A 13,153-nucleotide genomic window follows, 5' to 3' on the forward strand; every position below is an offset into this window, starting at 1 on the left:
TGAGGAAATTAGGATGGGTCAGTTACCTCTGATGCGTTACAGGTGAGATCACAGGTTTGAACATATTATGGAGGTTTCACTGTTTATCTTTTGTAAATGAATTAACTTTATATTCATAATGGTTTCTGCCAGTATTGCTTATACCTATTTATTACCAAATGCCTTCTTGCTAGTATATTTGCATTATTGGTTAAGTGAGTAAGGATTAATGCAATGAATTTGTTAAAAAGTAAGAAACCTTAGGTTTGCCCTAAAGTGGTAATTGAGTCCATCAATTCTTGTAGGTTCTCTCTGAGAGAGATATAAGGCTTATTCTTTAATATGTTAGTCTATCTAGAGAGATCCATCACATTAATTTTATTGCTTTAGCCCTGCACTAAAGTAAATTGCCTTAGGTTTTCTAAGTAATTAACTTACTACTGAAGGTGAGTTGTTTACTGCTAAATCACCAATAGGATTAAATGAAAAATTCTTATGGTGATGATGATGAATTGCATTATAGTCCCCGAATTGTGCCTAGTATAATCATGGGAATAACAGAGATCTTTTTAGATTTGTGCATCCTTCTCAATAACTTAATTTTCTTTAGGCCATTAAATAGTCTGATGTGTTGTGTTCATGATAAATGTCATATATAAATCTATCACTTAGTGGCATTGAAAGCGTTAGTCTCCTCTTATTCCTCTGTATTGAATGTCATTATGTATTATAGGTAGCCCTGGTTTACCCCAACAATGATCCAGTCATGTTTATGGTGGCTTTTTATGGATGTCTCTTGGCCGAAGTGATTCCAGTGCCTATAGAGGTACCTCTTACCAGAAAGGTAACATTGCTAAATTTAAGAGAAGTGTAGCCTGATGCGACATGGCAGGCATTGGGTTCTTGGATCAGTTGACTCAGTTACAACATTAAAAAATAGTCTGACCATTTTCTTAAGTACTTAGCCTCACTTTCTAAAAACATGAAAGCTGTAGAAAATTTATTTATGAATATTTATAAGTTTCATGAAAATAACCTGTTTTCAACCAAGATAGAATTTTTCTAGTATTATATATCACTTAAAAGTTATGGGGACATACTTGACTTTTCAGCGATTACCATTTATAAAGCATACCACTCGGGAATTTCCTGGCGGTCCAGTGGTTAAGACTCGGGCTTTCAGTGCCGTGGACCTGGGTTCAATCCCTGGTCGAGGAACCCACAAGCCACGTGGTACAGCCAACAACAACAAAAAAAGTACCACTCTCGGGACTTCCCTGGTGGTGCACTGGTTAAGATTTCGCCTTCCAGTGCAGGGGGTGTGGGTTTGATCCCTGGTCGGGGAGCTAAGATCCCACATGCCTCGGAGCCAAAAAAACAAAACATAAAACAGAAGCGATATTGTAACAAATTCAATAAAGACTTTAAAAATGGTCCACATCAAAAAAAAAAGTACCACTCTTGCTTCAGAGACTACAGATAATCCACATTTGCAATAGGTGAAACCTTTCTGTGAAGGGATTTCCCTTAACTGTATCATAACATCTGGGGCCTCCATTAAGTCGAAGGGTGATGCAGTGATGTTGTGTTACTACTCGGGGGTACAGAATTTACTTTGACCACACATCCGTCCTACTAAAATAAGCATATGTGGCAGATGTCAAAGTTTAACTGAATGATTTCTCCATGAGCTGTTTGACCCTAATTTTCTCGTGCAGTTTATTATTGGGAGTTGATGGTGAAGACAAATATGGTGGAGACTATGGATTTATAAGAAAAAAATTATTTTCTGAAAGGAATAAAAAAATTGGTAGCATGCCTGAAACTCTGGTTGGTGGGTATAGTATCTTTAGATTGGTCAGGAAATCATAGGGTTGTTCTTAAATTATTAAGTTGGCAGTGTTTATGTGGTTTCATAATGATACTTTTAAGATGAAATTTTAATGGAAATGCTTTAGGCTCTCTCTTTTGGTTTTTTCCTCGGCTATTGCTGTAAGGCTTAAATCTACCTCCTTTAAAATAGAATAATAAGGAGTATATGGACTTGGATATAACCGTCCATTCACTTTCATTGTAAATTTGGGCATTTGGTGTCCATTTACATTATTTATTTTGTTCTGACCTGAATTGCTTTGCTTTTGGATTTGGGGGTGTGGCTAGGTCAAGACAGCTTAACTATGTTCACTTTTATTTCATTTCCTGAGATTAATCTAAAAGAGGAGTGTTGCTGACCATTGACTAAAATGGTCACATTTGGCTGGTGGAATTCATCGTTAGCAATGTCAGATTAATAAAATGTGATTTGCACTCAGGAAATCATTGTGTTGTAGAAATTATTTGGAAGAACATATTGTCACTGGATTTTGACAATTGCCAGATATCAGGGGGTTCCATGAATGTGTCACACGAGTGCCAGAGTGTCACTAAGTGTCAGGTTTTGGGCTTGAGTATGCTCACGTTCACTCCCCTACCTTGCTCATTATCTTTCCTCCACAGGATGCTGGAGGGCAGCAGATTGGCTTCTTGCTGGGAAGCTGTGGTATTGCCTTAGCTCTTACCAGTGAAGTTTGTCTAAAGGGATTGCCAAAAACCCAGAATGGAGAAATTGTACAGTTTAAAGGTTAGTAATATTTGTACCTGAATTATCAGTTAAAAATTAAAGCTGAGTGCTTTAATTAGTGTTTTAATTTAATAATAGCTAAGTACTTAACATATATTTTCTTATTTAATTCTCACAGTCTTATGAAGTAGGTACCATTATTATCCCCGTTTTACAGGTGAGGAAACTGAGACACAAAGAGGTTAAGTAAGTTGCCCAAAGTCACAGCTAATATATGGCAGAGCAGCGATTTGAACCCAAATCTGTCTGATTCCACAGCCCACACCCTTAACCTTTATGCTGATGGTTGGAAAAGCTACCACTCTGTTCACTAAAGCTAAATGCTACATGTAGAGACAGAGGATAGACCACTAAACTCAGTGCACTTCCACTGCCAAATGGACCTCCCAGTTGTTGAGGTAATGTCAAGGCCTGGAATTAGCATGTGGAACGATTGTACTTTTGAAAGAAGGTATAATTGTCTGGTGATTTATCACTAAACACTAATAAAGATATTTTACTGATTATAAAATGACCTTGATTTGGTCTCTTGATATTTAAAATGACCAATTCATTGTGAACTCCTTTCCTGATGGCTTAGGCAATTCAATCTTTATTTTGGATTTGATTTAGGTTGGCCCCGGCTCAAATGGGTTGTAACAGATTCCAAGTACCTTTCAAAGCCACCTAAAGACTGGCAACCCCACATCTCACCTGCTGGTACAGAGCCAGCATACATTGAGGTAAGTCCTGAGACTAGGATGTACATTCTGGCTTTTCCTGTGGCTTCAATTGCTGTCCCACAAAATTTAAAACTAACTTTTGTAGTTTTAATGTTAGTAGATCCTCCTGGTTTGTTAGATCTCCATCTTTTGGCTTGTAAAATGCCTTATAGTGGCCCTTCTTTTCTAATTATTTTGAACATAAATATATATTCAAGAGAAAGACAACAAAGAAATTGATCCTTGTCATATAAGAAAGTTACAAAAGACTTAGAGAAGTTCAGAGGTTAAGAAATGCTTTACTGGCAGAGATATTTTTCTGCTGCTTTGGGGATGGGAGTGGTGGGGGGTGATGGGAAGCAAGAGACTGGAGAAATGAGGAGGACAAATAGCTGTGCTTGAAAAGAACAAATTTAACAGATAAAGAGCAAGAAGAAACAGATGGCTAGAGGGTTTGGTATTGAAGGTTAGTGTAGGAACTTGATTGATTGATAACATAATTCAGTTGAGGGATTAAGTCCTACTGCATACCAGGCACCAGGCCAAGTGCTTTATTTTTTTTTATTTTTATTTTTTTTAAATTTATTTATTTTTGGCTGTGTTGGGTCTTCGTTGCTGCGCGCGGGCTTTCTCTAGTTGCGGAGAGCGGGGGCTACTCTTTGTTGCAGTGCACGGGCTTCTCATTGCGGTGGCTTCTCTTGTTGCGGAGCATGGGCTCTAGGCACGCAGGCTTCAGTAGTTGCAGCACACGGGCTCAGTAGTTGTGGCTCACGGGGCTTAGTTGCTCCGCGGCATGTGGAATCTTCCCGGACCAGGGCTCCAACCCGTATCCCCTGCATTGGCAGGCGGATTCTAAACCACTGCACCACCAGGGAAGCCCAGGCCAAGTGCTTTATATGCATTATCTCAGTCAGTCCTCACAAGTACCCTGTGAGGTGGGGGGCTGTAATTAAACCTGCTTAGTAACTGAGGAGACTAAGACTTTAACTTGAGTAACCAACCAAAGGTTTGTCTAAAACCTTTGACTCAAAGTTGACAGAGCTGGGACTCAAACTCATATCTGTTTCACTCTAAAAGCTATGCCCTTGAGTACGCTGCATCTTGCTTGAGACATATTTGTAAATGCTCACCAACTGTTTGCTGAATTAATGAATAAACATCCATAAATTTAAAAAAAAATTTGGGGAAAAAAATCCACCCAACTTGAGCCCTGTAGTGATAACTTTGGCTATAAAAGGGAAGAGAGTGGGTAGTAGCTATGAGGTAACGTGGTGATGTTGGATAGAAGGAGGATTGCTTTTAAAGTTGGAAGGGATCTGGGTACATTTAAATGACAAGTAAACAGGTGAATAAAATACCAAATTTAGCTCTCAATCCATATCATCTCCCAGTGATGACATGGTTCACCCCTTCATCCCCCTTAAAACTGCTCACTGGCTTCCCTGACTACTCAGCTCACCACTCCTTTTCAGGCTTCTTTATTGGTTCTTCCTAAAAGGTGAAGTGCCCTTCATTATGTGGCCCCTGCTTAGCTCTCTGATCTCATGTAGAGCCACTGTCCTCTACATTTCTAAGCTTCTGCTATTCTGAATTAACTTGCAGTTTTCACTTGGGACCCTCTTATTACCCACAGGACATTGCTAGTGAGTTTCAAGTATCCTGTGAGTAATAAGGAGCTTTTAAAGGGTTGTCAGCAGAAGAGAGATAATAATAAATATGTTGTTAAAAGATTTATCTGTTTGGTGGGTTTAAGAAGGGAAACAGGGAGCTTTTATAGTTATCCAGGTGAGCCCAAGTTCATGGTGATGGGGATGGAGAAAAGTGGTTGGATGGAATTAAGATACAGTAAGAAATAGAAGAGGCAGGACTTAGTGACTAACTCTGGAGAGGGCAGAGGCAAGAAAGACACTTGGGTTTCTGACTTGGGCAACTGGATAGATGATGGATGGCATCCTTTGCTAAGATAGGAAGTACAGCAAGAAAAGTTTTCATGGGCGAAAGGTAGAGGGGTGGTGTTGGCTGCGTTTCACAGGACTACGGGTCATTCGAGGGGAAGGGTTGACCCACTGAGTCTGGATCTCTGGAGAGAGGTCTGGGCTGGAAGTAGAGAATTGGGAGTCATCAGGAATGTGGTACCCTGATGAATTAAAGTGAAAAGAGAAGAGGAAGGACAGAACGTTCAGGGAATGCCAACATTCAAGGGATGGGCAGAGAAAGTGGAGGGAAAGGAAAGAGAGAGAGAATATTGAATAGGAAAGAGGAGTATCACAAAAGCCAAGGAAGGAGAAAGTGTCAAGAAAGGAGGTGTCAGATATTGCAGAAAGGTCTGATAAAGTACCATATGCAATATGTGCTTTTGATTTAACAATAAAAACGTGACTGATCTTGGTAAAAAGCAACTTGAGTGGAGCATCGAGGTAAAAGCGAAATTATAGTTGATTGATTTGGAGGAGTGAATAGGCCATTTCCCAGTCTCCCCTCCCAGCCGGGAGCTGCTGATAGACAGGGACCACAGCTTCCACACCTTTAGCTCTTGCTCTTACCGTGTATTTGATACTGTGCTTCTGTTAACCCAGCTGAAGTCACATGTTTGTTTTAGCTTCTTTAGCAGCCACTTCACACTGACAACTAATTAAACTTTTAAGAATTTTTCACACATACTTTTGTTGAGCTTTGACATTACCCAGTCCTATCTTTGTGTGATTAGAGTTTGGGGCCCAAGTGCATAGCCTCAGATATTTATATGAAACGTTAAATTCAGCCCATCGTCATGGCTTTTCGGGGTTTCGTTTTTGGATTCTAGTTTTGTCATTTGAAATAACCCATTTTGTTGTTTCTTGTGTTTTTGTTTTTGTGTGTTTTTTTCTAGTATAAAACAAGCAAAGAAGGGAGTGTCATGGGAGTTACAGTGTCCCGCCTTGCAATGCTGTGTCACTGCCAAGCTCTGTCCCAGGCCTGCAATTATTCTGAAGGTCAGACTTCACCCCGTGACTGCCTGCACTGTGAGCTCAGACCTGTGTGACTACGAGCAGCGTGCTCGGTGACCGGACTCCAGTTAATGACGTTCAGAGGGAGATGCTCTGAGACACATTCTTGGCTTGCTTGCTTCTTTTTCACAAATATGCTGTAATTTAAAGGAACTAAAATTCTGGGCAAACCAAATCTGTAAAGCATGATTTCTAGAGTACAGAAATAGAAAACTAATTAAAACCATGTGCTTATTAGCTGCGGAATGTCAGGTACCTCCATCTCCCCATGCGTTAGAGCTGCCACCAGCAGTATGGAGTTAGAGTCAAAGAAATTCTGCTACCAAAAAACACAAATTAAAACACAAAAATGTGTTCTGGGTTGTTGGACTTTAGATGTGTTGATATATATTGTGTAATGACTATTTCCCTTAGAATGTTCTTCACAATATTAATTTTTTTAGTGTTTTATTTTCCTTTCATAGAATGAAACAAGTTAATACATGCTCATTATAGCAGCATTATAGAGCTGCATTCTTGTCTGGTTAAAAATATATATGTGCGTGTGTGTAATGAAATCAATCAAAATGCCAACAAATGCAGTTGATTATTATATAATACATTCATATAATGGGTTATACGCTGAGGTATTAAAACTCATGTTCTTGAATATTAAAGATTGTTTCAGTATATCATTAAGTGGAAACAAATTAGATACAGGGCAGTATGTGCCAATTTTGCTAGTCAAGTATCTATCTCTATGTAAGCATTATAATTATATAAGCTTAGAATTATATGTGCATGTATGTAGATATAATATATAGATATATACATACACCAACATTTTTTGTTTTTTTTTTGTTTTTTTTAATGTATTTATTTTTGGCTGTGTTGGGTCTTCGTTTCATGCGAGGGCTTTCTCTAGTTGCGGCGAGCGGGGGCCACTCTTCATCGCGGTGCGCGGGCCTTTCACTGTCGCGGCCTCTCCTATTGCGGAGCACAGGCTCCAAACGCGCAGGCTCAGTAGCCGTGGCTCACGGGTCCAGTTGCTCCGCGGCATGTGGGATCCTCCCAGACCAGGGCTCGAACCCTTGTCCCCTGCATTGGCAGGCGGATTCTCAACCACTGCGCCACCAGGGAAGCCCCTTGTTTTCCTTAGGAAGTATAATGTTTTACATACGCTTGTGAAACTTCCAAAGTTTCTAAAACAAACATGTGTTCCTTATATAATTAGGAAAAAATTATCTCGAAGACAGTGCCAAAGTCAAGGAATTCCAAACTCATTGTTTCTTCTGTGACCACGTCACCCTGTGATCAGTCCCCCAGCCAATTTGAGGGGACCCTCAAGTAATTAGAAGACCCTGAGAACTTTTAGTGGTTTCTTTAAAAGTACCAAATCAGTTGTTTAATAGAGGCAAGTGACATAATTTTGCTACTTAACACTAAAGATGATTTCCTTGTGTTTTTTCCTATTTTTTTCTCTTTTAGGGGAAACAGTAGTAAATGTTTTAGACTTTAAGAAGGATGCTGGGCTATGGCATGGCATGTTTGCGGTAAGCTACACAGAATCAAGGCCTTTAGTGTAAATTGTGCTTATGATTCGGGTCACTGTGTGTGCTGTGTAACCACAGCATCACTCCGGGCTTGTTTGAAATTTAAGCCCCTAAAAGGTCAGTAGTATCTTCCAGGGGAATTTGATTTTGTGATACGAATGGTGATTTTTTTAAAGGAGAATGTAATTCTGTTTTTTCTTCGTTGTGTGGTTGGGCATATCTTTCACATAATAGTATGTAGGAGAACTTAGGATCAAAAATCTTTTAAATATCTGCTATGATGACTCAAAGCTTAAAAAGTTCTGCACATGACTATATGTTTATTTATAATTTTCAAAAAACTATGAGAGTCACCTCTTCTCTTTTCTGAAGAAAAGATTACTTAAATATATCTGGAACTTTGCAACTGTGTTTAATAATATCGAACCTTTCCATTGGACAAAATGTCTTGAATGAGTCCATGCTGCAATGAAAGAGTAGAATAACAAGGTAGATGAGACTGCTTTCCATAACAGAGGAACAGGTACCATCCTAAGGGAGTTAGAAAAAGGTGACTTCCTCCCAGCTGTGGCCTCAATTTTTATGGAAGAGGTGACAGTTGAGTTGGACTAAAAAATGGGTAAGGTGTAGCCATATAGAGATATTTGGGGGGTGGAAGTAGAAGGGGGGACATTTCAAGTGGGAAAAAGCTACATATGGAGTGTGCTGATTAGGAGGGGAGAGAGACGAGATACAGTATCCTGCAGTTGAAAGGACCTTTGAGAGTATCTCGTCACACATTGCAGGAGTCAGAGAAAGAGTAGGAAATGAAGCATGGGGAAGAGGAGCGGTTTCCCTTTTCTCCCAGGACCCCTCAAATTATTTTTTAAAAAAACCTTATTCCTTGAGCATACATGCTTTCTAGCTCTTTTCTAAAGTCCTTCCCATTTTGTTTTTTTTATCAGCGGTTAAGAAACCCTTGTAAGGAGTTAGAGGGAATCTTCTCTCTCTGCTACACAGAGCAAGATAGGGGCACGAGTGAAGAATTAGTTATACACACCATTCTTTCCCTGAAATCCAAAAGTTTGTCACCGTAGCTAGAAACTTGGGGGAGGGAGGAAAAAGAGGTTTACAGTGGTATTTTGGTATCCTTGGGCCACTTGGGTGGTGAACAAAATGGCTAGTCTAAGTACCAAGACTTAACTACTCTGTCAGGCTGGGTCTCTTTGGGGACAGGGGGTCCTGGGTATGTTCGGTTTGGGTGGCAGGAGAGACACCAGATTGCATGACCCCCTCAGGTTCCTCAGCTTTATCTACCCAAACACCTAACAGGTCTGGGCAGGATCTCCGGTAAACGACAGGGAAACGTTGATTTCTTGCTGTGTAAGACCCAGCCCTTTGTGGTATGTGGCAAGCATAAACATGATGAAAGCACTTAGAGGGTTGGAGAGCAGTTTGGCAGTTATCTGTTCAGTGGTAAAAGCACACATCCTATGACTCAGCAGTACAAATTTTCTGTACCTACCCTAGAGAAACACTTACACACGTGCCAGGGAAATGAGTATAAATATGTTCCTTGAAACATTGTTTGTAATTGCAAAAAAAAATTGTCAATAATAGGGAAATGCCCAAATAAATTGTGGTACAGTCATACTATAGAATACTATGCAGCAGGTCAAAAAAATTGTATAGATCTCTTATACTGATGTACATAGATATAGCTCTGGAACAATTTAAGTGAAAAAAAAGCAAGTTGTAGATATATGTATAGTGTGATGCCTTTTATGTTAAAAATACTTTTATGTTTCTCTGGGGATGAATATATATGTAAATACATGGGAAAAAGACTGGAAGGATCCATGGCATATTCATAACAATGATTATCTCTGAGGAAGAAAGAAGGGAACCAGGTTTGAGAATAGGTAGCAAAGGAGGCTTCAACCTTATAGTTAATATTTTCATTTTTTTTTTCAAAGAGCATGTGTTTGAGTATTGTATGGTTAAAATTGTTAACGAAATATCAGTTCAGTTTTAAAATGCTAAGTATGTATTAGGTATTGATTACTTTTTATCTTTCTTTGCTTTTCAGAATGTAATGAATAAGATGCATACAATTAGTGTACCCTACTCTGTTATGAAGACTTGCCCTCTCTCTTGGGTCCAAAGAGTACATGCCCACAAAGGTAGTTACACACAGCATCTAAGCTTTGATTATGTGACTGTTTGCAATTTCAGGGATTTTCAAATTGCTCTTCTAGAGACATAATTCTATGCCTTGGTGCCTTGACAGATTTTAGAGTTTGGTTATTAAAAAATTAGATATGTTGTCTAGTTCATCTCAGTTGGTGTCCATTCTTAAGAATTGTGCCTGAATCTGGGCCCTGAATTAGATTTATTGGGTGCTTTGGTGTTCGAAGCTTCCTCGGCTAGGGTACGAGGCCTGCCTGCAGGTTACAGTGAGCAAGGCAGTCGTGTGTCCAGTCAGTCGCCGCTGCCTCGGAGCACCTGGAACAATTTCTTTGAAACCTTTTTTATTTTCTCTAAGTGAAAATCATGATTCCTAAAATAAGTAAAAATGTTTTTATTATAATATATTAATATCTACCAAATTTAACATGTGTGTATAGACTTTATCTCTTTTGCATTTATAGCCAAGGTTGCTTTAGTAAAATGCCGAGACTTGCACTGGGCTATGATGGCACATCGGGACCAGAGAGATGTGAGCTTGAGCTCCCTCCGCATGTTGATTGTGACTGACGGAGCTAATCCCTGTGAGTATTTCTAGAGTGTCAGTCTGGGAATATCCTTTCCTTTGGTAGTCTGAGGTTTTCATCCCCTTTCTGTAAGCATTTTTTTTTAATATCTGTATTGAGAGATAATTCACATACCATAAAACTTGCCCATTTAAAGTACCCTTCCATGGGGGACTTCCCTGGCAGTCCAGTGGTTAAGAATTTGCCTTCCAATGCAGGGGGGTGTGGGTTCGATCCCTGGTCGGGGAGCTAAGATCCCACATGCCTCCTGGCCAAAAAACTAAAACATAAAACAACAGAAGCAATATTGTAGCAAATTCAATAAAGACTTTAAAAATGGTCCACATCAAAAAAAATCTTTTAAAAAATTTAAAAAAAATAAAGTACAGTTCAGTGGTTTCAGTATATTCACAGAGTTAGTTGTACAACTATCACCATTGACCTGAATTTAGAACATCATCATCCCAAAAGAAACCCCATACCCATTAGCAGTCACTCCCCATTTCCCATCCTCTGTCCCCTAGCCCTAGGCAACTGCTAATCTACTCCCTGTCTCTATATGTTTATTCTGGACATTTCACATAAATGTAGTCATGCTATATGTGGTCCTTTGTGACCGGCTCCTTTCACTTAGCATGTTTTCAAGGTCCCTCCATGTTGTAGCCTGTGTCTGTACTTTATTCCTTTATATTGCCATATAATATTCTGTTGTATAGATATACTACATTTTATATAGTCATTCATCATTTGATGGATCTGTAAGCTTTTAAAACCACTCCACGCTCACTCATTTAGTTCCTTTCTCTATCATGTAACTAAAAAGAGCTATGAGAAGGTAACTTGATATAGCCAAGTGTCTGGACTTTATGTAAATTCCCTGTCACCAAATCTAAGGAGTTTGTAAAAGCTTTTAGAGACCTTACCGTGTTGCCTGCTTTTCCTGACAAGCACAAACATCTTGAGGCTCCACAGGGTAGAATCAGGTAAAGCATTAGATACTACTGTGTTCTTTGTCATCAGTGGATTTTGGTCAGTAGTCACAATGATCATCTTGGTATAAAACACAGACCTGGGACTGACCTTAATAAGAAACAAGTCAGAGAATACATGAACAGGATGGAACTAAGCCAGAGTATTAGTAATGCCCTGGCTAAACTGCAGTAGTTACTTCAGGAAGAGTTGCTTGCTTCCAAACTGGCTACCTGTTGCCTGCAGTGCATCTCTGCTATTGGTTGGGCAGTTCGGTAGGAGCAGCCTTATTTTAAGTTGTAACTTTCTATAGTGTCACTGACCTTTCATGGGCTAGATGAGCATTTGTTTGTCCTTGAAACCTATCAACCATTTCACAGGCACAGTAAAATATTTGCATGGAATTGATGATGTCCAGATGTGTCGGCTTTCTATTCTTTACCAGTTTCCTGCAATAATGAAAATCATATTTTTGGCTTTCAAGTTGATCTGTTTCAACTCCTCAGGGTCTGTGTCATCCTGTGATGCCTTCCTGAGTCTGTTCCAAAGCCATGGTCTGAAAACTGAGGCCATCTGTCCGTGTGCTACTTCTGCCGAAGCCATGACTGTCGCAATCCGCAGGTATCGTTCAGAATGTTGGTGCTCTTGATGTATGTTACAACTTTGATCAAATGTGCAGAATTGACCAGGTGATGACAAGGGGTGTGATCTAATTTTCTGCTTCATAATCCTGAAAGTGAAAATGACTTTGTAAAGCAGTTTGAAGCATCTCATTTATTTTTCCCACTCTTGCCCTAAGTGTAACTGGTAAACTGAAATTTTACTTTAGTTATTATCATCTTGTATTTGTGAATTAGTTCTTTTTCTGTCTTGTTTTGCCCTTCACAATCCTTAGTTAGCATCTTAGACTACAAGTAGACTGTTCTTGCAAAGTCTGCTTTGCAAGAACTTATATATATGCAAAGTACCTATATAGAGAGTACACCCAAGCCAGTATATTCCTTTTATTTATTTATTTTTTAATTGAAGTATAGTTGATTTAGTGTTGTGCCAGTCTCTGCTGTACAGCAAAGTGACTTGGTTATACACATATATACCTTCTTTTTTTTTTATACAGTAGAACCTTGTTGTTTATCCATTCTAAATGTAATAGTTTGCATCTACCAACCCCAAACTCCCAGTCCATCCCGCTCCCTCCCCCTCCCCCTTGCAAGCCAGTATATTCTTAACAACTGATTAAAATTTACTTTTTCCATCTGAATGAAAGTTCACCATGTTTTGCACATGTAAATTTGATTAATTTGGCATGTTTTGGGTAGAGAAAAATGCGGATTTTTGTGTGTGTGGTAGCCAGAGGAAATTACCTTTCCTACATGTTCATACTTTCTCTTAGTATCATTTAATTTGCCAAATTTCATGAGTTTATTTTGTTTTCAGGCCTGGAGTTCCAGGGGCGCCTTTGCCGGGAAGAGCCATTCTCTCCATGAATGGATTGAGCTATGGGGTAATACGGGTCAATACTGAAGATAAAAATTCAGCACTGACGGTTCAGGATGTGGGACATGTAATGCCCGGGGGTGAGTTCTCAGGAGCACCATTTGGTGTTTCATGAAGATTCGTCTTTAGAGATAGT

General features: G+C 39.4%; 1 protein-coding gene and 1 long non-coding RNA gene across 6 annotated transcripts in view; one reads left to right on the forward strand and one right to left on the reverse strand.

Annotated features, from left to right (window-relative positions):
- The window catches only part of DIP2B (disco interacting protein 2 homolog B), a 239,664-nt gene that overhangs the window by 180,190 nt on the left and 46,321 nt on the right, over window positions 1–13,153 (forward strand). For 4 of the 5 annotated variants that reach the window (XM_082352335.1, XM_082352336.1, XM_082352332.1 and 1 more), the window contains 9 exons: window positions 713–823; window positions 2,476–2,599; window positions 3,212–3,321; window positions 6,170–6,272; window positions 7,755–7,819; window positions 9,888–9,981; window positions 10,450–10,569; window positions 12,027–12,141; window positions 12,958–13,097. In XM_082352335.1, the coding sequence (XP_082208461.1) occupies window positions 713–823; window positions 2,476–2,599; window positions 3,212–3,321; window positions 6,170–6,272; window positions 7,755–7,819; window positions 9,888–9,981; window positions 10,450–10,569; window positions 12,027–12,141; window positions 12,958–13,097 (982 nt within the window). The remainder of the gene's footprint in view (window positions 1–712; window positions 824–2,475; window positions 2,600–3,211; window positions 3,322–6,169; window positions 6,273–7,754; window positions 7,820–9,887; window positions 9,982–10,449; window positions 10,570–12,026; window positions 12,142–12,957; window positions 13,098–13,153) is intronic. The other variant, XM_082352333.1, reaches the window with a different exon arrangement.
- The window catches only part of LOC309610124, a 103,542-nt gene that overhangs the window by 83,516 nt on the left and 6,873 nt on the right, over window positions 1–13,153 (reverse strand). The gene's annotated exons all lie outside the window — the stretch shown is intronic.

The sequence above is a fragment of the Balaenoptera borealis genome, assembly GCF_965194805.1.
Source record: "Balaenoptera borealis genome assembly, chromosome: 13".
Classification (NCBI taxonomy): domain Eukaryota; kingdom Metazoa; phylum Chordata; class Mammalia; order Artiodactyla; family Balaenopteridae; genus Balaenoptera; species Balaenoptera borealis.